Below are 25,567 nucleotides of genomic sequence, written 5' to 3' on the forward strand. Positions count from 1 at the left end.
ACTGTAAGCTTTCCTTAAGAATGGCCTGGCTAGCTGCACCAGTGGGAGCATTACTCTAGGATTTATTTTTTGTTTTGTTTTTTGCTGTTGTTTAATTCTAGTAGCTCTTAGTGCTGAAGATGAATCTGATGCCAGTGTGTCACCAAAGATTTTCATCACAGTAAGAAGTTCTTCTGAAAGCAAGGAGAAGCTCATTGGCACATTGACAAATTCCCCCAAAGTGAGTTTGCAATGTGGGCGTCTAAACTGGCAAGAGTTTTGATGTTTGTGTGTTCTATTTTATATTCTCATTGTTTCTTTCCACTCAGCAATACCTTCAACTTCACTTGTTCAGTGAGTTTAGTCATAGAAAATATTCAGAGGGCCTGGGCAGATGGTAAATTCACCAGGGAGTTTATGCAATTCTCCGATTCATTCCATCAATCTAGAATTATGCAGAAACAATCCCAGTATGAGCTTAAGCATATTCTGCCTTGAAGAAAGACAGAAACAACAAAATGATTAAAAAATAAATTTGAGTAGTCCTCTGTTTCCCCTGTAGAATACTTCTAGCTAGATTCTGGCTGAACTCTGCTGGTCTCTCACCCCTGATAGTTGCATTTTTCAGTTCCATGTAGCATTTTTATCACTGCCGTTTTTGTTGTTGTAATGACATTTTCTCATGATTTTTTATCTAATTGGCCTTTCATGAATTTTAGAAATAGATCTATATTTATTGTATGAGCTTTGGCTTTTTGGGGGTGCTTACTTTTGACATGATTCTCTTTTCTTATTGCACAAATTTGAAACAGAATTGATCATGATACAAAAAAGATTTTATATATATAATATAGATGTACATATATGTGTGCATATATTTATATCTATAAACTATCTTATGCCTCCCAAAAGGGTGTGTGTCAATTCCTGTGGTTCTCAATGAGGTGCATTTTTGACCCCTATGGCACAGTTGGCAATGTTTGGACGTACTTCTGATTGTCACAACGTGCGGAGGGGGAAATGGGAGGCTCTACGGGCATTAAATGGCGAGAGGCCAAAGATGCTACTAACAATTCTACAATACACAAGTCAGCTTCCCCACCTCCAATCAAGGAAAAGGATTACTTCAGCCCAAATTGTCAATAGTCCCTAGATTGAGAAATTCTGGTCTAAAAACATGTAGAAATGTCTACATACAATTCAAGAAATTACATATGAAGTCACAAATCTTTAACATACCATGTCTCTACAGTACGCATAGGAAAGCCTCACAGGAAGTGCTAGAAGTTGTTTCAAATGGTTTAGAACAAGTTATTGTATTAAGAGCATTGTAAAGTGGGGAACCTTTCAATGCAAACAAGTTAACCTATCTTTAATTGGAAGAATAACCAGGAAGCCTTGGTTAAGAATATATATTTATCTCTGTAATTATCTTTGTAGTTTTATCTGCCCAGGGCCTTTTTATTCCTATGAATTTCCCTCTCCCACCATACCCTAGCCCTTTATCTCCTCTACCTGAGTAATAGAGAAGCTGCCATTTTAATTCAGTGTGAGCCTGGCCCCCGGAAATTTGGGGAAAGACACTGGGAATGAGAAACTTCTCTCTCTCTCTCTCTCTCTCTCTCTCTCTCTGTCTCTCTGTCTGATAAACCAGTAACACGCATCAGAGATTTTTTTTTAACATTTGAACTGGGTCATATTTAATTCTGCATGCTCTTGTAAGTCAGCAAAATATTCCATATATCATTTAAGTTGTCACTTACTTTTGAACTTTATTTTTTTTAACATTTTTATTGGAGTATAATTGCTTTACAATGGTGTGTTAGTTTCTGCTTTATAATAAAGTGAATGAGTTATACATACACATATATTCCCATATCTCTTCCCTCTTGCATCTCCCTCCCTCCCACTCTCCCTATCCCACCCCTCTAGGTGGTCACAAAGCTCCCTGTGCTATGCATCAGTGATTTTTAAAGCTGTTCTTCCAATTGCGTGAATTGAAGAAGCACTGAAGACCTAGAGGGAGACAGAGAGAAAGAGGAGAGAGTGCTGGAGAAGTTTTGTTGTGTACTGGGAATGTATTCTCCACTATGGCACTCTTCCAGAGTAGGAAGTAAAGAGTAAAGTTGCTTTCTGAGTATTTGAGATGATTGACTGTTGTTTCTTTGAATGAGACACCCTGTGGAAATAATGAGAGAACAAGAGGTCAAGATTTTTTTGTCATACATTCATGTATGTGCACATGTAAACACACACACCTACATACACTTTTACACAAATAAGGTTATATTATGCATGCTATTTGGGATGTTGCTTTTTTCACTCATCAAAGTATTGTGGACTTCTTTTCATGTCCATTCATATCACCGATTTCATGGCTGTTGAGCATTCTCTTTCCTGGCTTTACAGCTCTTTACTAAGCCACTCTTCACTTGATTGATGTTTAAGTTGTTTGTTACCAAATGCTCCCTATTAAAAACAGTGTTGCAGGGACTTCCCTGGTGGCACAGTGGTTGAGAGTCCGCCTGCCGATGCAGGGGTCACGGGTACGTGCCCCGGTCTGGGAAGATCCCACATGCCGCGGAGCGGCTGGGCCCGTGAGCCATGGCCGCTGAGCCTGCGCGTCCTGAGCCTGTGCTCCGCAACGGGAGAGGCCACAACAGTGAGAGGCAAAACAGTGTTGCAGTGATCATGTTTGTGCATACACCTTTATGCATTTTTGGGGTATCATCTTAGGAAATATTCCCAGAAAATCTACTGAGTCAAAGAATATTTAATTTAAAAAAATTTGAGGCACAACAGTAATTGCCCTTCCAAAAAGGCTGGAACAAATTGCATTCCCACCATCAATGCACTAATGTACCCACATCCTATGCCTTTCCTGACAGTGGGTTTCCCCATGTTCTTTCATCTTTGTTAATATTTTTCCTCATTATTAATCTGAAGAGTGAAAAATTCTCATTTTAATTTACATTTCTGATAACTAGTGAAGGTGAGCATCTTTTCATTTTTAATAATCATTTTCAACTCATTTCTCAATTGGCTTTTCATGTTCTTTGCCCATTTTTAAATAATGTTGCTCATCTTTTTAGTTTTGATTTATGCAGTCTCTTTGAATATTAAGAAAATTAGTCTGTCAAATGTACTACAAATACTTCCTCCCAGATTGTCTTTTAACTTTCATTGCAATATTTTTAGCTAAGAAGAAACTTTACATTTTTTATGTCATCATATTTATCAAATTTTTTGGCTTCTAGGTATACCAGTGAGGCTTAGAAAGGCATCTCCCGCATCAAGATCACAAAGAGCATTCATACATATCTTCTTCTACAAAGATTTAATTCTTAACATTTAAATATTTGATCTATCTGTAATTTATTTGAGTGCTTGAGGTAATAATCAAGCTTGGCAGCTAGTGTTAAATTCTATGATAAGACAGACATGGATCTGGGCTTTACCACTTAATAACCAAGTGACCTTGAGAAAATCGCTTAACCTCTTGAAGTCCGTTTCTTCATCTGTAAAAAAGGGGTAATCATACTCCCTAACTCATAGGCTTGTGATTAAAATGAAAGAATCCATTCAAAGAATTTAGAACAAAACTGGAACATGTAAGAATATAATCAATATTAGCTGGACTGTCTTATTACTATTACTATTCTCAGTAGCTAATGTTTCCCCTAGATGATTTATTGATTAGTCCACCATTTTACCCAAAAATTGAAAATGCTACTTGTATTATATTTTCTAATTACAGTATATGACTAGATATATATTTAAACCATTATTGTGTTCTTCTGTCTGTGCATTTCCAGAACATAGGTACCTAGTACTTTCAAAATAACTTTATAATAGTAAGCATTCTTCTCTTGTTCTTGGAAGTTAATTTTGATATTTTAAATTTTTTATGATTAAACATGCGGTTTTTAGTTTGAGTCATGTATTTAATTTGTTAAGAAAGCACATGCTAATTGCTTTTCCAAAAAGCTGGAACAGTTTGCATTTTCATTGTCATTCATGAATATGCCCACACCCCACACCTTTCCTAACAGCAGGTTTCCTCATGTTTTTTAATCTTTGCTAATATTTTTCTTTGTTATCAATCTGAAGGATGAAAAATAACTTTTAATCTTCATTTTATAGACACAGGGAGAATTGACATCTTTAAATTATTACCTTTTCTATATTTCTCTACTTTTATTCAGGTCTTTTTCTTTTAATTTCCCTCAGTAAACTTTTATATGGTAGTTTTCTTCATTTAGTACTTATGCATTGCTTGTTAAATTTATTCCTTGTTATTTTATTTTCATTTTATTTTAGACTGCTTATTTAAATGGGATTTTTCCACTATATTGTAACTTGCTTTTGTTAGTATAAATGGATATTAATCACTGTATATTAATTTTGCATTTATCTTCATATCAAATATGTAAAATTTTATTTTGGTCTCTTGTCTAAATGCATTATCTAGCACTTTTAAAACAATTTTAAATAATAATAGTGAAAGCAGCATTTTAATTTTGTTCCTGAAATTACATTCAGTCTTTTCAATTTTTTTTGCAGTAAAATATAAGGGTTTTAACACTTTTTAAGGAGGCATTCATGTTTTAATGAAGGTTGAATTTTATAAATACTTTATTGGCATCTACCAGTATGATCATATTTTTTATCTCTTTTGACTTATTAATATGGTAAATTACATTTATTCAGTTCCTAAGGGATTCCTGTTATTGAACTCTTTGCATTCTTAGAGTGCCTCCCACTTCATTATTATGCATTATTCTGTTATCTGCGGTTGGATTACATTTGCAAATGTTTCATTTCAGATTTTTGCATCAATACATGTAATGCATATTTTTTAGTAGTTTTCTTCACATTTGTTATCCTCATCAGGTTCAGGTTGGGTATTAGTATTATGCTCCCTTAAAAAATAATTAGAAAAGTTTCCTTGTCATTCCATGCTCCAAAACAGTTTAAAATGCATAGAAGTTATAGGATTATAACTTCTAAAATAATGATCTCTGTAGACAGAGAAATGAATTTAAAATCTGGCCCTACTACTTGTTCTTTGTTTTGACATTTATAAATGAGAATAATAATAAAATTCATTAAATGGGTCTCTTCAGAAGACATCACAAGATAATTAATGTAATTGGAAGTTTGTACCTCTTAATTTCTCTCATCTTCTTCACACATCCACCATAAATGAGTCACGGGGATGAAATGTGCAGTGTGGGGCATTTAGTCAATAACGATGTAATATCTTCGTGATGGATGGTAACTAGACTTATCATGGCAATTATTTTGAAATACATAGAAATACCAAATCACCATGTTGTGTAACAGGAACTAACATAGTGTTCTAGGTCAATAATACTTCAAAACCAAACAAACTCATAGAAAAAGAGATCAGATTTGTGGTGACCAGAGGCAGGGGGTAGGGATGGGGGGGATTAGATGGAGGTGGTCAAAAGGTACAAACTTCCAGTTGTAAGATAAATAAGTACTATGGATGTACATACAGCATGATGACTATATACAGCATGATTACTGTAATTAACACTACTGTATATATATGAAAGTTGCTAAGAGAGGAAATCCTAAGAGTTCTCATCACAAGGAAAAGTATTTTTTTTCTTTTTCTTTTATTTTGTATTTATATGAGATGACAGATGTTCACTAAACTTATTGTGGTCATCATTTCATGATGCTTGTAACTAAAATCGGTATGCTGTACACTTTATACAGTGCTATATGCCAATTATATCTCAGTAAAACTTGAAGAAAAAAAATAAAATTTCACCACATTTATTCTTTAAAAAAAGGTAATGAATATAAAACACTTATATGCCTTACTAGGCATTAAATAAATGAACATCATATTATCAACTTATCAAAATATGGAAAATTTCACCTGTGAAACCACCTGATCCTGACAATTTGGGTAGGAAGGTAACATAGTTCTTTGATATCTTTATCAATTTCTTTTATGATTATTAGTCCATTTCTGCTTTTTGTCTTTTTGAGTCATTTTGGGAATATATATATTTTCTAGAAAATACCCATTCCAGTCATGTTTTAAAAAACATTGGGAATGTACAATATATCCTTAAATGATCTCTGTACCTGAGGTTAGTTTGCCTTTCTCTTTCCTAATATTTTCTCTCTTTTCTTCTTAAACATAACTAACTGTTAATTTATTTTTTCTCATATGTTAAATCTTATTAAGTAGCTCCATCATACAGAAAGTTATATAGAATGATAAAATGAACACTTGTGCACCTACCATTCAGCTTTGCCAAATCTCAATATTTTCCCATATTTCATTCCAGCTTCCCTTTACTTTTTCAAAAAATAAAATATTGAAGATAGAATGACTCTCCTTTTGTATCCCTCCTTTATTCACTTCTTGTTCCATGTTGCCTAGTAGTATCCTGAATTTTGTGTCTACACATACCAAATTTGGTGGTTAATTCTATTCACCAACTATTTTCAATTCTTAGAATCTCTGAGCATATAGCAGAATGGCACTTCTCAGCCCCCTTGTGGTGGGAAGGGACCTTATGATTACTTCTAGCCAATAAATTATGATTAGAGATGATATGTGCCCTTTTGAGGCCAGATCATTTAATTGTTCATCTGAGACACTTAAAATCTCTATGTCAATCCTGCATGGCAACCTTCAATTGTCCAGAGAGTGGGTGTTCTATTGCCTGAGCCTCAGAATAAGGATGATGTGGAGGAAGACCCCTTGACAACCCTCAACTGATGTGTAGTGTAGTACAAGTGAGAAATAAACCTTTGGTGCTTGAAATTTCTGAGATTATTTTATTGTCTTTGGTGTTTTTACAACAGCACAACATTACCCACTGGGGGCAGACACCAAAAACAATGGGAACTACAAACCTTCAGCCTGCAAAAGGGAGACCCCAAATCCAGTAAGTTAAGCAAAATGAGAAGACAGAGAAAAACACAGCAGATGAAGGAGCAAGGCAAAAAACCACCAGAGCAAACAAACGAAGAGGAAATAGGCAGTCTACCTGAAAAAGACTTCATAATGATAGTAAAGATGATCCAAAATCTTGGAAATAGAATGGAGAAAATACAAGAAACGTTTAACAAGGACCTAGAAGAACTAAAGTGCAAACAAACAATGATAAACAACACAATAAATGAAATTAAAAATTCTGTACAAGGAATCAATACCAGAATAACTGAGGCAGAAGAATGGATAAGAACCTGGAAGATAAAAGAGTGGAAATAACTACCGCAGAGAAGAATAAAGAAAAAAGAATGAAAACAATTGAGGACAGTTTCAGAGACATTTGGGGCAACATTAAACACACCAACATTCGAATTATAAGGGTCCCAGAAGGTGAAGAGAAAAAGAAAGGGACTGAGAAAATATTTGAAGAGATTAGGGTTAAGAACTTCCCTAATATGGTAAAGGAAATAGTCAATCAAGTCCAGGAAATGCAGAGAGTCCCATACAGGATAAATCCAAGGAGAAACGGGCCAAGACACATATTAACCAAACAATCAAAAATTAAATACAAAGAAAAAATATTAAAATCAGCAAGGGAATCCCCATAAGGTTAAAAGCTGACCTATCAGCAGAAACTCTTCAAGCCAGAAGGGAATGACAGGACATATTTAATGAAATGAAGGGGAAAAACCTACAACAAAGATTATTCTACCCGGCAAGGATCTCATTCAGATTTGACAGAGAAATTAAAACCTTTATAAACAAGCAAAAGCTAAGAAAATTCAACACCACCAAACCAGCTTTACAACAAATGCTGAAGGAACTTCTCTAGGCAGGAAACACAAGAGAAGGAAAATACCTACAAAAACAAACCCAATACAATTAAAAAAATGGTAATAGGAACATACATATTCATAATTACCTTAAATGTAAATGGATTAAATGCTCCAACAAAAGACATAGACTGCTGAATGGATAAAAAGCAAGACCCGTATATATCCTGTCTACAAGAGACCCAGTTCAGACCTAGGGACACATACAGACTAGAAGTGAGGGTATGGAAAAAGATATTCCATGCAAATGGAAATCAAAAGAAAGCTGGAGTAGCAATTCTCATATCAGACAAAATAGACTTTAAAATAAAGGCTATTATAAGAGACAAAGAAGGACACTACATAATGATCAAGGGATCCATCCAAGAAGAAGATATAACAATTGTAAATATTTATACACCCAACAAAGGAGCACCTCAATACATAAGGCAAATGCTAACAGCAATAAAACGGGAGATCGACAGTAACACAACCATAGTAGGGGACTTTAACACCTCACTTTCACCAATGGAAAGACCATCCAAAATGAAATTAAATAAGGAAACACAAGCTTTAAATTATACATTAAAAAGATAGACTTAATTGATATTTATAGGACATTCCATCCCAAAACAGAATACACTTTCTTCTCAAATGCTCATGGAACATTCTCCAGGATAGATAATATCTTGGGCCACAAATCAAGCCTTGGCAAATTGATGAAAATTGAAACCATATCAAGTATCTTTTCCAACCACAGCACTATGAGACTAGGTAACAATTACAGGAAACAAACTGTAAAAAAGACATGAAGGCTAAACGATATGCTACTAAATAACCAAGAGATCACTAGAGAAATCAAAGAGGAAATCAAAAAATACCTAGAAACAAATGACAAAACACAACCACCCAAAATCCATGGGATGTAGCAAACGCATCTCTAAGAGGGAAGTTTATAGCAATACAGTCCTACCTCAAGAAACAAGAAAAACCTCAAATAAACAACCTAAACTTACATCTAAAGCAATTAGAGAAAGAAGAACAAAAAAAGCCAGTTAGCCAATGGAAAGAAATCATAAAAATCAGTTCAGAAATAAATGAAAAAGAAATCAAAGTAACAATAGCAAAGATCAATAAAGCTTAAAGCTGGTTCTTTGAGAAGATAAACAAAATTGATAAACCATTAGCCAGACTCATCAAGAAAAAAAGGGAGAAGACTCAAATCAACAGAATTAGAAATGAAAAAGGAGAAGTAACAACTGACACGGCAGAAATACAAAGGATCATGAGAGATTACTACAAGGAACTATATGCCAATAAAATGGACAACCTGGAAGAAATGGACATATTCTTAGAAAAACACAACCTTCTGAGATTGAACCAGGAAGGAATAGAAAATATGAACAGACCAATCACAAGCACTGAAATTGAAACTGTGATTAAAAATCTTCCAACAGGGCTTCCCTGGTGGCGCAGTGGTTGAGAGTCTGCCTGCCGATGCAGGGGACACAGGTTCGTGCCCCGGTCTGGGAAGATCCCACAAGCCGCGGAGCGGCTGGGCCCGTGAGCCATGGCCACTGAGACCGCGCATCCGGAGCCTGTGCTCCGCAACAGGAGAGGCCACAACAGTAAGAGGCCCACGTACCGCAAAAAAAAAAAAATTCTTCCAACAACAAAAGCTCAGGACCATATGGATTGACAGGCGAATTCTACAAAACATTTAGAGAAGAGCTAACACCTATCCTTCTCAAACGCTTCCAAAATATAGCAGAGGGAGGAACACTCCCAAACTCATTCTACGAGACCACCATCATCCTGATACGAAAACCAGACAAAGATGTCACAAAAAAAGAAAACTACAGGCCAATATCACCAATGAACATAGATACAAAAATCCTCGACAAAATACTAGCAAACAGAATCCAACAGCATATTAAAAGGATCATACACCATGATCAAGTGGGGTTTACCCCAGGAATGCAAGGATTCTTCAATATATGCAAATCAATCAATGTGATACACCATTTAAACAAACTGAAGGATAAAAACCATGTGATCATCTCACTAGATGCAGAAAAAGCTTTTGACAAAATTCAACATCCATTTATGACAAAAACTCTCCAGAAAGTAGGCATGGAGGGAACTACCTCAACATAGTAAAAGCCATATATGACAAACCCACAGCCAACACCTTTCTTAGTGGTGCAAAACAGAAACCAATTCCACTAAGTTCAGGAACAAAATAAGGTTATCCACTCTCACCAATACTACTCAACATAGTTTTGGAAGTTTTAGCCTCAGCATCAGAGAAGAAAAAGATATAAAAGGAATCCAAATTGGAAAAGAAGAAGTAAAACTGTCACTGTTTGCAGATGACATGATACTATATATAGAGAATCCTAAAGATGCTACCAGAAAACTACTAGAGCTAATCAATGAATTTGGTAAAGTATCAGGATACAAAATTAATGCACAGAAATCTTATGCATTCCTGTACACTATCGATGAAAAATCTGAAAGAGAAGTTAAGAAACACTCCCATTTACCATTGTAACAAAAAGAATAAAATACCTAGGTATAAACCTACCTCAGGAGACAAAAGACCTGTATGCACTAAAATATAAGGCACTGATGAAAGAAATTAAAGATGATCCAAACAGAGGGAGAGATATACCATGTTCTTGGATTGGCAGAATCAACATTGTGAAAATGACTATACTACCCAAAGCAATCTACAGATTCAATACAATCCCTATCAACTAACCAATGGCATTTTTCACAGAACTACAACAAATTTTTACAATTTCTGTAGAAACACGAAAGACCCTGAATAGCCAAAGCAATCTTGAGAAAGAAAAATGGAGCTGGAGCAATCAGGCTCCCTGACTTCAGATTATACTACAAAGCTACAGCAATCAAGACAGTATGGTACTGGCACAAAAACAGAAATGTAGATCAATGGAACAGGATAGAAAGCCCAGAGATTAACCCATGCCCTTATGGTCACCTTATCTTTATAAAGGAGGCTAGAGTACACAATGGAGAAAAGACAGCCTCTTCAATAAGTGATGCTGGGAAAACTGGACAGCTACATGTAAAAGAATGAAATTAGAACACTCCCTAACATCATACACAAAAATAAACTCAAAATGGATTAAAGACCTAAATGTAAGGCCAGACACACTAAAACTCTTAGAGGGAAACATAGGCAGAACACTCTGTGACACAAATCACAGCAAGATCCTTTTTGACCCACCTCCTAGAAAAATGGAAATAAAAAGAAAAATAAACAAATGGGACCTATTGAAACTTAAAAGATTTTGCACAGCAAAGGAACCCATAAACAAGATGAAAAGATAACCCTCAGAATGGGAGAAAATATTTGCCACTGAATTAACTGAGAAAGGATTATTCTCCAAAATATACAAGCAACTCATGCAGCTCAACACCAATAAAAACAAACAACCCAATCCAAACATGGGCAGAATACCTAAATAGACATTTCTCCAAAGAAGATATACAGATTGCCAACAAACACATGAAACGATGCTCAATATCACTAATCATTAGAGAAATGCAAGTCAAAATTACAATGAGGTATCACCTCACACGAGTCAGAATGGCCAACATCAAAAAATCTACAAACTGGAGATGGTGTGGAGAAAAGGTGCTCTCTTGCAGTGTTGGTGGGAATGTAAATTGGTACAGCCACTATGGAGAACAGTACGGAGGTTCCTTAAAATACTAAAAATAGAACTACCATATGACAGAGCAATCCCACTCTTGGACATATACCCTGAGAAAACCATAATTCAAAAAGAGTCATATATCACAATGCTCTTTGCAGCTCTATTTACAATAGCCAGGGCATGGAAGCAAACTAAGTGTCCATCAACAGATGAATGGATAAAGAAGATGTGGCACATATATACAATGGAATACTACTCAGCCAAAAAAGATATGAAATTGCGTTATTTGTAGTGAGGTGGATGGACTTAGAGTCTGTCATATAGAGTGAAGTAAGTCAGAAAGCGAAAAACAAATACTGTATGCTAACACATATATATGGAATCTAAAAAAATGGTTCTGACGAACCTAGGGGCAGGACAGGAATAAAGACCCAGACGTAGAGAATGGACTTGAGGACATGCGGAGGGGAGCGGGTGAGCTGGGATACAGTGAGAGTGTAGCATTGACATATATACGCTACCAAATGTAAAATAGCTAGTGGGAAGCAGCTGCATAGCATGGGGAGAGTTGCTCGGTATTTGTGAGCCCTTAGAGGGCTAGGATAGGGTGGGTGGGAAGGAAGCACAAGAGGGAGGGGATATGGGCATAAATGTATACATATAGCTGATTCACTTTGTTATACAGCAGAAACTAACACAACAATTTAAAGCACTTATACTGCAGTAAAGATGTTTAATAAACAAACAAGCAAACAAATAAATAAATAAACAAAAGATTGCTCTAGTTATTTGGGTCTTTTGTGTTTCCATACACATTGTGAAATTTTTTGTTCTAGTTCTGTGAAAAATGCCATTGGTAGTTTGATAGGGATTGCATTGAATCTGTAGATTGCTTTGGGTAGTAGAGTCATTTTCACAATGTTTAATCTTCCAATCTAAGAACGTGGTCTATCTCTCCTTCTGTTTATATCATCTTTAATTTCTTTCATCAGTGTCTTATAGTTTTCTGCATACAGGTCTTTTGTCTCCTGAGGTAGGTTTATTCCTAGGTATTTTATTCTTTTTGTTGCAATGGTAAATGGGAGTGTTTCCTTAATTTCTCTTTCAGATATTTGATGCAATTTTAAATGGGATTATTTTCTTGCTTTCTCTTTCTTATAGTTTATGTTTAGTTTGTAGAAAAGCAACAGATTTGCATATATTAATCTTGTATCCTGAGACTTTCCTGGGTTCATTTATTAGTTCTAATAGTTTTGGGGTGGAGACTTTAGTGTTTCCTATAAAAAGTATCATGTCATCTGCAAATAGTGACAGTTTTATTTCTTCCCTTCCAATTTGGATGCCTTTTATATTTCTTTTTCTTGTATGATTGCTGTTTCTGGGACTTCGAATACTATGTTAAATAGAAGTGGTGAGAGTGGGTATCCTTGTCTTGTTCCTGAATTTAGAGGAAAGGCTTTCAGCTTTTCACTGTTGAGTATGATGTTGGCTGTGAGTTTTTCATAAATGTCCTTTATTATGTTGGAGTCTGTTCCCTCTATACCCACTTTGTTTAGAGCTTTTATCATAAATGGATGTTGGATTTTATCAAAAGCTTTTTCTGCATCTATTAAGATGATCTTATGATTTTTATTCTTCCTTTTGTAATGTGGTATATCACATTGATTGATTTGTGAATGTTGAATCATCCTTGTGACTCTGGAATAAATTTAACTTGCTCATAGTGCATGATCCTTTTTATATATTGTTGGATTTGGTTTGGTAAAATTTTGTCGAGGAGCTTTGCATCTATATTCATCAAAGATATTGGCCTGCAATTTTTGCTTTTTTACAGTCTTTGCCTGGTTTTGGTATCAGGGTAACAGTGGCCTCATAGAATGAATTTGAGAATATTGCACGCTCTTCAGTTCTTTGCAGTAGTTTGAAAAGGATAAGTATTTGTTCTTCTTTAAGTGTTTGATTGAATTTCCCGATGAAGTGGTCTGGACCTGTACTTTTGGTTTCTGGGATCTTTTTAAAAAAATTTTAAATCAATTTTACTACTACTGATTGGTCTGTTCAAATTGTCTGTTTCTTTTTGATTCTGTCTTGGCAGGTTGTATGTTTCTAGAAATTTGTCCATTTTTTCTAGGTTGTCCAACTTGTTGGCATATAACTGTTCTTAGTAGTCTTATGATTTTTCTGTATATCTGTGGTATCAGTTGTTATTTCTCCTCTTTCTTGTCTTATTTTGTTTATTTGGGTCTCACAGAACTAGAACAAATAATCCTAAAACTCATACAGAACCAGAAAAGACCCCAATTTGCCAAAGCAATCTGCAGAAAAAAGAAGCTGGAGGTATCACCCTCCCAGACTTCAGATAATGCTACAAAATTTTACTAATCAAAACAGCATGGTATTGAAACAAAAACAGATACATAGATCAGTGGAACAGAATAGAGAGCCTAGAAAGAAACCCACTCAGTTATGATCAATTAATCTACAACAAAGGAGGTAAGAATATTCAGTGGAGAAAAGACAGCCTTTTCAACAAGTGGTGCTGGCAAAACTCGACAGCTACATATAAAAGAATGAAATTACCTCTTCCCTGGTGGCGCAGTGGTTGAGAGTCCACCTGCCAATGCAGGGGACACAGGTTTGTGCCCTGGTCTGGGAAGATCCCACATGCCACGGAGCGGCTAGGCCCGTGAGCCATGGCTGCTAAGCCTGCGCGTCCGGAGCCTGTGCTCCGCAACGGGAGAGGCCACAACAGTGAGAGGCCCGCATACCGCAAGAAAAAAAAAAAACCAACTCTTGTTCTGTAGACATGTAGAAACTTTCCCTTATATCTTTAAGAAGTATCTTCCAGGTACAATTGGAATATTAGGAAAGGAGAACTGAAGTGTCACTGGAGGAGTCAGGGAAAGTTACTGGAGTTGGTGACACATGAGTTGAGATGTGAAAATTAGCAGGAGAGGGTAAGGTCGATGGAGAAAGTGAGAGCAGGAAAGACGTGGCAGGTGGAGGGAAGAACGTGCAAAATCGTGATGTCAGCTGAGAACCCAAATGGCCTTAGAGAGATTATATAACTCCCTTGCTTTAGTCTTGGGGAAAAATGAGCCCCTACGCTGTGCCAGGTGCTAGGAATACAGACATAATTAAGACTATTTCTCTTGTCCTCAAGAAGTATACAGTATATTGTGAAAGTAATAATTTGATCTTTTCCCACTATTGCAACTGTTTTATTTCTATTTTTTATGCTGTTCAAATGGTCCGGTATGCTTAGCTCTGCTTCCCGACTAAATGCCACATGCCTATATCTGGTTATCCGTGTTGCCAGTGGTGCTGGTATGAGAGACTACTTGCAGGTTCCTCCCAACTGCAGGATGAAGATAGATCACAGAACATGTACTACTGATGGCAGGATCTGTCCTCATATTCATAACTGAAGGACCATTTTCCAAAATATTCATTCATCACATTACATTTACATTTTATTGCTAAGACTTGAGGTCAGTATTCATGAATTCAATCCACTAACCCCCCTCCACTGGGCACCAATTAGATGCGCAGCTTTGAGCCTAGGTGTTATGAGGCTGCAAACATCAACCACGTGAAGGTGTTGTCTGTTCAGTAGCTAAAAATTTCATTGGGATAAATATGTGTATATTACTAAAATAAGATATATCGAGGCACACATTTCCTGTAGGGAAATGAACATTAACTTTGCAATACTCGAAGTCAATCTGCAACTTTTTGGTTTCATGATCTTGGGCAAATTATTAACATCAAGTTTCAATTTCCCCCTCCATAAAATGGAAATGATGACACCTCCTACCTTAATAGTTGCATATGTCTGTGCATATGTGTTTGTGCTGAATAAATTAAATAATATATAAATCAATCTGGCCTGTAGTATGACTTCAGCATATTTCTACCTAGCCACTCCCCTCCCCACCCCAGGCCAATCATCCCAACACCCTAAATATTTTAAGTTGTTTTGAAGTTCAGAGGAACATAAAATATTTGGTGGTGTTTTACTTCTTTCATGAATGATCCAACTTCAAACAAATTTACATGGCAACCCATATATAGTTCTCTCAATACTCAAAATAATGCCTTTACTAAAACAATTTGGAGTGGTGACTTACTGTGGCCTTGGATCCTGCTACAGAGAGATTTGGCATATATTATCAAGAATACCGTTTTATTTAAAAAACTCATAAAGCTTCATCCTCAGCTATTACTGACTTAGGAGTAGCAGATATATGGAAACTTTCACACTCTACTGAACGGGATTATACATTCTTCTCTAACCCACATAACTCATATTTCCAGGCTGACTTCTAAGTTCCTCGCTTTCTGATTAATGATGTGAATAGCAGGGCTCTAGGCAGCGTTCTCTTATCTGAGCATGCCACAGACTCACTTTCAGTTGACCTTCAGAAAGTATTAGGCAGCATTTCTGCAAAACTTCCTTTAGTAATGAACACTGGAAAAGAAAGTTATGATTTGTGATTCTAAAACTACATAGAAATACAAAACACACACACAGTCACTGACATGAGGACTCTGTATGTATATATACAGGCTCTCTTATTTTTACTGATTGATACCAATTTTTTTCAGGAGCAAAGTATCATTAATTACAAAAATAAACTAACTAGCAAAGTTCTCATTAAAGATAAATGTGAACTGGGAAGAACATATGGATAAATCATCCCCTGCCTCATTCAAATTGAAAAGAAACACTGAGCCTGGAGGGAACAGTGAGAAATGTGTGTATTGTAAAGTTATAGGTTTTAATAACTTCACCTCATTCTATTAAGCCTCTAACCCCATTGGAATCATAAAAGGTTAATATTGAAATGAACCCTAAGAGCATAAATTAGGCATTGGCCATTATATCCCCCCAAATGAGCCTTAAGCTATGTAACACTTGATCAGCAGGAATTTCCTCTTTTATTAAAGAAATGAAGATACACTGCATTGAATGACATTATTGAGAATACCTAAAATTTCTCATTATCCTACAAGCACTTAAAATTGCTATTACAGATTTCTGCAGGCCAAATCCCAGTTCCCAATGGACCCCTGCAGTTTATGGAGTACTAGCCGGGAATGTGTTTCAGTTGCCCACAAATACACACTTATATAGTCATATTGGGTATTTTCAGGAGAAAATGAGATATTTTATTTTTATTCTATCTCTAAAGAAGGGTCCATCTGAAATGGCCACAAATCAAAACTGGGGCCGGCGCGTTGGGGCTGTTGGTCGGGGGTGGCCGCGCGGCGCGAGCGGACCACTCCGGGGCGGGAGCGCGCAGGGATGCTCGGGGCCGGGGCGGGGGGGGGGGGGGGGGGGGGGGTTGGGTGGCGGCGGCGGAGGCCGTGTGGGCTGAGGCTGCTAGGGTAGCGCGGGCCCTCGGGCCTTTCCTGATCCGGCCGCTCGGGCTGCGCCGCCGGCGAGGCCCCTTCAGCCTCGGGGCAGGGCCCGCTGCCGCTTCTGAACGCGGGGGCCGGGGAGCCCCTGCCTGGGCCCGGAGTCTGCCCTCGGGGGTCAGGCCCGGGCGGGGAGCCCCGAGCCGCTGCCCTCCGAGCCCCATTTCCTGCTTTTTCAGTTTCCCTGGGGAGGTGATGAATAGTTCCGGGGGTCCCCGATGAGGTGGGCCGGTGGGCCGCGCTCTTTATAGAGGGTCCCCGCGGGGCCCGGGTGGGGAAGCGGTTGTCTTTGCCCGGGCAGGGGACTTCCCGAGCCTGCCGGGACCATGAGCTGAACTGTGCGAGCGGGACGTGTCCGAAGCCCGAGAGCCAACCCCCTTCCCCGGCCAGCATGGCATCTGAAGAAGCCTCTCTCGGGGCATTGGAAAGTCTGATGACAGAGTTTTTCCACGACTGTACAACCAATGAAAGAAAACGTGAGATAGAGGAACTTCTTGATAACTTTGCTCAGCAAATAGGAGCCTGGAGATTCTGCCAGTATTTTCTCTCCAGCACTAGGAATGACTGTGTAATGATGTACAGTTTAACGTTTTTTGAGAATCTGATCAATAAAATGTGGCTTGGGGTCCCATCTCAGGATAAGATGGAAATCCGTAGCTGCCTGTCCAAACTCCTCTTGGCTCACCACAAAACCTTACCTTACTTCATCTGGAACAAGCTCTGCAAAGTGATTGTTGACATTGGCCGTCAAGATTGGCCCCTGTTCTACCATGACTTTTTTACTAACATTTTACAGTTGATCCAGTCCCCTGTGACAACTCCCCTCGGGCTGATCATGTTGAAGACAACTTCGGAAGAGCTGGCTTGTCCCGCTGAGGACCTCAGAGTGGCTCGGAAGGAGGAGTTGCGAGAGCTGCTGCTGGACCAGGTGCAGACAGTGCTTGGGCTACTGACAGGTATCTTGGAGACTGTCTGGGACAAACACAGCGTGACTGCCACCACCCCACCACCATCCCCGACCTCAGGAGAAAGTGGTGACTTACTGAGTAACCTGTTGCAGAGTCCTAGTTCAGCCAAACTGTTGAATCAGCCAATCCCCATCCTTGATGCGGAGAGTGAGTATATCTGTTCCTTGGCCTTGGAGTGCCTGGCCCATCTCTTCAGTCGGATTCCTCTGTCTGCCAGCATCATCCCGTCCCTCCTTACCACCATCTTCCACTTTGCCTGCTTTGGCTGTGACATCCAGGCCAGAAAGATGGCATCGGTTAATGGCAGCAGCCAGAACTGTGTGTTGGGTCAGGAGTGCAGCTGGCTTGGGGTCCTGGCCATGTCCTGCATCAATGAACTCATGTCCAAGAACTGTGTGCCTATGGAATTCGAGGACTACTTACTGTGTATGTTCCAGCAGACTTTCTACCTGCAGAAAATCACCAAGGATGACAATGCCCACACGGTGAAGAGAAGGCTAGGAGAACTCAATGAGTGCTACATCGAGAAGTTTAATGACCTTCTGCAGCTCTTTGTGAGTGTTCACCTAAGAAGAATCGAGTCCTACTCCCAGTTCCCTGTGGTGGAGTTTTTGACAGTTTTGTTCAAGTACACATTTCATCAGCCTACTCATGAAGGTTACTTCTTGTTTGGATATCTGGACGCTCTTTTTGGACTATCTGACAAGGAAAACGAAAAGCCGTCTAGGAGACAGGGAAGCAGTTCTCAACAGGTACGAAGACACCCTAGTCCTCTTGCTCATGGAGGTGTTGAATCGAATCCACTTCAGATACAGCCAGGCCCAGTTGGAGGAGTTGGATGACAAAACTCTGGATGACGATCAGCAGACAGAGTGGCAGTGGTACTTACACCAGAGCTTGGAGGTAGTGGCCAAAGTGATGGAGCTCCTTCCCACACACGCCTTCTCAACACTGTTCCCAGTTCTTCAGGACAATTTAGAAGTTTATCTGGGGGGGTTCCCTGGTGGCGCTGTGGTTGACGGTCCGCCTGCTAATGCAGGGGACACGGGTTCGTGCCCCGGTCCGGGAAGATCCCACATGCCGCGGAGCGGCTAGGCCTGTGGGCCGTGGCCGCTGAGCCTGCACGTCCGGAGCCTGTGCTCTGCAGCGGGAGAGGCCACAGCAGCGAGAGGCCCGCGTACAGCAAAAAAAAAAAAAAAAAAAAAAGAAGTTTATCTGGGGTTAGGGCAGTTTATATTTACTTCAGGGTCAGGACACAGGTTGAACATCACAGCAGAGAATGACTGCCAGCAGCTGCACTGTTCCCTGTGAGTCCTGAGCTCCCTCCTGCAGGCTGTGGGCCACCTAGCTGAGTACTTCATCGGGGACGTGTTCACAGTGCGCTTCAGGGACACCCTCACTGTGGTGGAGAGGTTGGTCAAAGTCACTTTGTATGGATCTCAGATAAAATTGTACAACCTTGAGACTGCCGTGCCATCAGTATTGAAGCCTGATCTCATTGATGTGCATGCTTAGTCCCTGGCTGCTCTGCAGGCTTACTCTCACTGGCTAGCACAGTACTGCAGCGAGGCTCATCGGCAGAATATGCAGCAGTTTGTTACGCTCATCTTCACCACCATGGATACAGTCACACCTCTGATCAGCACCAAGGTCCGGGACAAATTGCTGCTATCTGTGTGCCATTTACTGGTCTCCTGGGCCACCACTGTGCGACCTGTCTTTCAGCATCCCTACAGTACAGAAAGTATTCAACAGAATCACCGATGCCTCTACCCAGCAGCTTGTTGACAAGGCTCAGGTATTGGTGTGCCACGCCCTCTCTAACATCCTGTTGCTTCCGTGGCCAAACATCTCAGGGAACGAACAGCAGTGGCCTGTGCACTCCATCAACCATGCCAGCCTCACCTCTGTGCTCTCTCGGGTTTATTGCAACCTGAAGCCCAGTGCTGTCACCCCGCAGAGGAAGATGCCCCTGGATGACACCAAAGTGATTATCCACCAGACAGTGTCTTAGAAGATATCGTGGAGAATATCTCTGGGGAATCCACCAAGTCCCAACAGATCAGCTACCCGTCCCTGCAGGAATCTGTTCAAGTCTCACTGGCCCTCTTTCCAGCTTTTATCCATCAGCCAGATGTGTCTGATGAGATGCTGAGCTTCTTCCCCACTCTGTTTCGAGGCCTTAGAGTACAGATGGGCGTGCCTTTCACTGAGCAGATCATACAGACTTTCCTCGATATGTTTACCAGAGAACAGTTGGCCGAGAGCATCCTCCACGAAGGCAGTACTGGCTGCCGGGTGGTTGAGAAGTTCCTGAAGATCCTGCAGGTGGTGGTCCAGGAACCTGGCCAGGTGTTCAAGCCCTTCCTCCCCAGCATCATCGCCCTGTGCATAGAGCAGGTGTATCCCATCATCGCTGAGCGCCCCTCCCCTGATGTGAAGGCTGAGCTGTTTGAGCTGCTTTTCCGGTCGCTCCATCACAACTGGAGGTGCTTCTTCAAGTCCACCATCCTAGCCAGTGTCCAGAGTGGGATTGCCGAGGAGCAGATGGAGGATGAGCCTCAGTTCAGTGCCATCGTGCAGGCTTTTGGACAGTCCTTTCTCCAGCCTGACATCTACCTATTTAAATAAAATCTCTTTTACTTGGAGACTCTCAACACCAAGCAGAAGCTGGACCACAGAAGATCTTCCGGACCACCATTCTCTCTCAGTTTGTGAACATGCTGCTCCAGATCCTGGTTCACAAGTCCCACGACCTCCTGCAGGAGGAGATTGGCATTGCCATTTACAGCATGGCCTCTGTGGACTTTGATGGCTTCTTCACAGCCTTCCTCCCAGAGTTTCTGACCAGCTGTGACGGTGTGGATGCCAACCAGAAAAATGTGCTGGGGTGGAATTTCAAGATGGATGGGGACCTGCCCTCATTCGCCCAGAATGTGTACAGCCTGGTCAACGACCTGCGTTACTACAGACTCTGCAACGACAGCCTGCCCCCCGGCACCATGAAGCTCTAGGTGCAGCTTGCTCACCGCCCGAGGGACACCGACTCCTGCCGCTGCCACCTGCACCACCTCCGCCTGCTGCCACGGGTGTCTCCCAAATGGGCCTCGGCCTCTCCTCGGTTTCTCATGCCCAGAGCGGCGTCGCCTGCCCTCGTCCCCTCCACGCTCCTCTCCTGCCGCCCACCCAGCAGAACTGGCTCCGGGGTGTCCCAGGGGTTTGGAGCAGGCAGGGGTCATGCGGCCAGGTACCGGGGAGGCACCGGAAAATCCTGTGGGGTGGTCCACGCAGATCATGCGTGTATCAGTTGCGAGGCAGAAACGCCAAGGACAGCTGTGACAGTGCCACCTTCTCACCATTCCACCTCCCCACCCCTCCCGGCCCAGCAAGCTAAGGAGAGGCATGATGCTGGAACTACTTTGGCACTGATGTCAAGACTCTCCCTCCCTCCCCCTCAAATGCCTTGAAGTCTCTGCTTTTTGTCAGAGATTTGCAGACTCGTGGTTATTTTTGTTGTTGTTCTTGTTTTCTCATCATTCCACTGTGATACTAAGAAACTAAGAAGCTTAATGAAAAAATAATATGCTTATGTTGTTGTTGTATTAAAAAAAATCAAAACTAGGGCATGACCAAAACTATTCCTCATTTTTGAACTTTTTATGGTACTAAAAATGCACCATGTCATCTATCATTTCTTGCTTCTTAGGTGGCTTCATTTTTCAACATTAGTTATTACTACTTCATGTTTGCTGTTCATCAACTTTAAAAGTGACACTTGCCCAATAAAAATAGTTAGACATCCTTGGTAAAGAGATGGCACTTCTGGATTGCCATCTATTTCATCAACTTCTAAGAAGAACTCCTCACATGATGAATAATGAAAATATGAGCTAATCACAATGAAAACAATTTTACAAGAATCTTTTTTGGCATGTTCTATTTTTTACAATAGTTATAGCATTTCATTGTGATGTCAATTTGCATTTCTCAGAGAAATGCAAAAACAAATAAACAATTCAATAAATGTTCTAAAGAAAAAATAAATTCACAGTTCTCAAAGATACTTTTTTCTTCAGTATCTGAGCTAAAATGAAAAGTCCTCAAAGTCTGAAATATATAAAAACATTAACTGTTTTAGTTTGTGGCACAAATGTTTAATTTTATATATATATATATATATATGTATATTATATATATATACACATATGTAATATATTTCTAGAATAGTGACATTCAATCTAAAACTTATTTTTCTTTCAAAGCTTCAATATTTCATTAATTACCTTGAAATGATCCTAATTTAATCATTATATCCAAATCTAGAAACATTGATCAATGGTCTTCATGATTCAGATTTCCCACCAAAACACTGGGAAAGAAAATAAACAAGAATTTAATTACTGACATGATGTACTTTGTCAAAACAAAACATTAAAATTAAAGTACAATATTGGGGAAGTGCTTTGTAGTCTAGTTTCTAGTACAATTTCATCATTTGATCCTCTTAACCCAGGGAAATAGATAGGCAGAGCCCCTTTATTTATTTATTTATTTATTTCGGACAAGTGAGGATAATCATTCCTATTACATAGTACTGTTAAAAGGATAAATGATATAATGTATGTAAGCCATCTATTGAAGACACTGGCTGACAGTAGATTATCAACAAATATCTTTTTTAAATGAATTGGATTTTCCCATCTCATCATGTGAGGAAATTGCAATTCAGTTTGTTTTAGTGACTTGCTCAAGGTTGTATAGAAATTAATGATAGTCTGTCTATATTAATGATGTTACTAGAACTCAAGTCTTACTGATTCAGTTGAATTATTTCTAAAGACAAAGATTTAAATGTCCAGTATTAGTTCAGTTCTTCTGATACTGTTTTAATCAGTGTGACCTGGACTTATTAATTTCATTTCAGGAAATGTTTTTGGCAATGTATTCCAGAGAACAAATAGATTAGAGCATGTTTCAAGATTGCTATAGCTTAATCATGCAATACCTTCAAATCACAAATTTGACCTAAATCACCTAGCATTGTAGCATGGAAATAGTAAAAAGAGCAGATTATTAATAACTACAATTTACTCATCACTTTTTTTGTACTAGGTACATAAGTGTTTTACACGGATCATCTCATTTAATCCTTGCAATATCTTAACACATCTACTCTCATTATGGTCATTTTATGAACAGGAACAATAAAGCACAGAGAGGGGTTAAGTAACTTTGCCCAAGGTAACAGAACTAGGAAGTAGGAGAAGAAATGGTTTCAACCCAAGCAAAGCAACTCTAGTCAAGTCTATACTCTTAATCCTCATGCTCCACAGCTTCCATGGATGATATGTAATTAAGAGTGGCTCAGTTGAAATGCAGAGCAATCCAGGGTATTAACCAAGAGCATAACAATTTGACCATTAGAGAGACTTAGGAAAGAGGAAAATGGGGGTTTGGAAGAGCAAAGGGAATGTGAATGGATGGTAGAGCAGGGGTAGGAGGTTTTGCAAAGCAGCTTTAAGTGAGAGTAAAAAAGCTGAGGGAAATGGAATCCTAAGCCTGAAGACTGCACTCTTGCATCTGTAAGGGGCTAAGGTGTTGAAAGGCTAATAGGACCAGGAAAGAACATTCTGGAATGTTCTGGTGTGCTCTAGTATGGATAAAGTCATCATGTGCCAGGTTAGGGAAGGTGTGCAGCCATAATCCAGTGGACCATGGAGAGGAACTGAGACTGTGCATCAGTGTGCAGATATGGTACAGGGAGAATTCTGTTAGTGCATGAACAAAGGAGCAGGCTGTTTCAAGCTCATGTGTCTAAATTAATTGCATTTCTGAAGCCAGATTAGTAGGACTCTCAAGGCCTGATGTAACAAGGTAGAGTTTATACAAGTGAGAGTTGGAAGGATTGGGAAGGTTTTCAAAACATGTTAGTAAGAAAACCAGGTATGTGTGGCTAATACCTCAAATACACGCATATCCACACATACACACACACATATACACAGTAGTCCACAATTCCCACTCCATGTTTTCCTTAGGAGTGTTTCTTTTTAATATTATTATATTTTATTCAAAGTAGAAATTATTATTGAATATTATATGTGACTTCTTCCTCTGTAAAATTTAGTTGTTTTTGACAGCACTGGTAGATAACTAATACTATACAGTTTGAGGAGAACAATGTTTTCCTCTAAATATATGGATGATATCTTAGTTGCCTCAGACTGCTATAACAAAATACCATTGAGTGGCTTAAACAACAGACATTTATTTCTCACACATCTGGAGTCAGGGAAGTCCAAGATCAGGGTGCCAATTTTATTTTGAGGTTTCTTCTCTTGGCAGCTGCCATTTCTCTGCGTGCTCATATGACCTGTTTTGTTTGCCTGGAGAGAGAGGGAGACAGAGAGAGAGAATGAGTGAGCAAGCTCTCTCCTGTCTCTTCTTATAAGGGCACTAATCCCATCATGAGGGCCCCACCTTTATGAGATATGAATTTTGGAGGAACACAAACATTCAGTCCATAACATACGGAAATTATATATAGTAAACTTTTACACTAACTGCTGGTTAACAAGTTTCAAACATTTTCAAATAATTATGGAGTAAGAAATTACTTGTTATGTTTTACTCTAACTTTATAAAGATGAACAGAAATATCTTTTTTAGATCTCAATTATTTGCCTAAAAAATGGACATTATTTTTTTAACTCTATACATAAATTTTGGTCAGTCAGATTCTGATCAATAAAAACCAAATGTCATACTGGCAAGATCTTTGAACTGGCAATCAGTAATATAGGGTAAGGAGTGTTAAATTTGGCAATAATATTCTGTGTATCCATGACCTGCTCTTTCTTAGTCTCATTTTCCTCTCTGGAAAAGAAATGTAGTAGAACTGAATGATGTTTACTTTAATGTGTCATTTCAGTGACCAAATTATCCTTTTTCTCCAGGACTGTCTTGGTTTTGGTCCTAAAAGTCCAGTCTACCAGGAAACCTCTATCCTGCGAGGTAAAAAGTTTTGAATTTCCATTATTGGTGAAGACAAATGGGGGAAAGCACAAAGCTGATATCGCAGCCAAAAAATCAGGTGCTGAAAGACACATTGTTTTCAGTGTGAAGTGGATAAGGCATAGACGAGCTGAATTCCATGGTTGCTGTTGCTCCTTTTTTTTTCCCTGACTGCTGATGTTGAAACTGATCTGTAGTCCACAGTAGTGGATCATCCATTGTTGCTTCACTCTGAGTGATGTGACTTAAATATGCAACTCAAATGTTCTGTAGTTGTGAGTGTTAATAGTCCACTTTTGACTCTGCCTGTAGATTAGCTGTTGTTTGTATCAAGATAGTGTTAATTTAACATTTAATTGTGAATAGTGTTACTATGTTTTCTCAGAGTTCAGATAATGACAAAGAGATGATTACAGTGATAATACCTCATACCTCTAGCATCTTAGAATGCTTGAACACCAATTAGACCATCCCAAATTATATGCTGTTTTTCAGTACTTTTAGTTTTATCTTCATTTTCTGTGAATATGTAGTCTTCCATATTGACAGAAAATGAAGCAAAATATTTTGTTATTAAATATTTTTTCCTTACATGACTTTAATTACCACATAGAATTTGATTATTTAGAAAAAAAATCATAATTTGACTAAATCACTTTTATTGGACATTCAGCTTGCTTCCAAACTTTCATGATTACC

The 25,567-nt window shown here is 39.1% G+C and overlaps 1 protein-coding gene across 1 annotated transcript; it reads left to right on the plus strand.

Moving 5' to 3' along the window:
• The first annotated feature begins 17,229 nt into the window (after window positions 1–17,229).
• Window positions 17,230–21,229, plus strand: LOC101290073 (exportin-6-like). The gene is given in 6 exon segments (XM_012536346.3): window positions 17,230–18,518; window positions 18,520–18,857; window positions 19,065–19,575; window positions 19,577–19,857; window positions 19,860–20,531; window positions 20,534–21,229. Coding segments are annotated over 6 exon segments (3,378 nt in total). The 5' UTR covers window positions 17,230–17,277; the 3' UTR covers window positions 20,869–21,229.
• The last annotated feature ends 4,338 nt before the right edge of the window (window positions 21,230–25,567 follow it).

This window comes from Orcinus orca, chromosome X (assembly GCF_937001465.1).
Source record: "Orcinus orca chromosome X, mOrcOrc1.1, whole genome shotgun sequence".
In the NCBI taxonomy this organism is placed as follows: Eukaryota; Metazoa; Chordata; class Mammalia; order Artiodactyla; family Delphinidae; genus Orcinus; species Orcinus orca.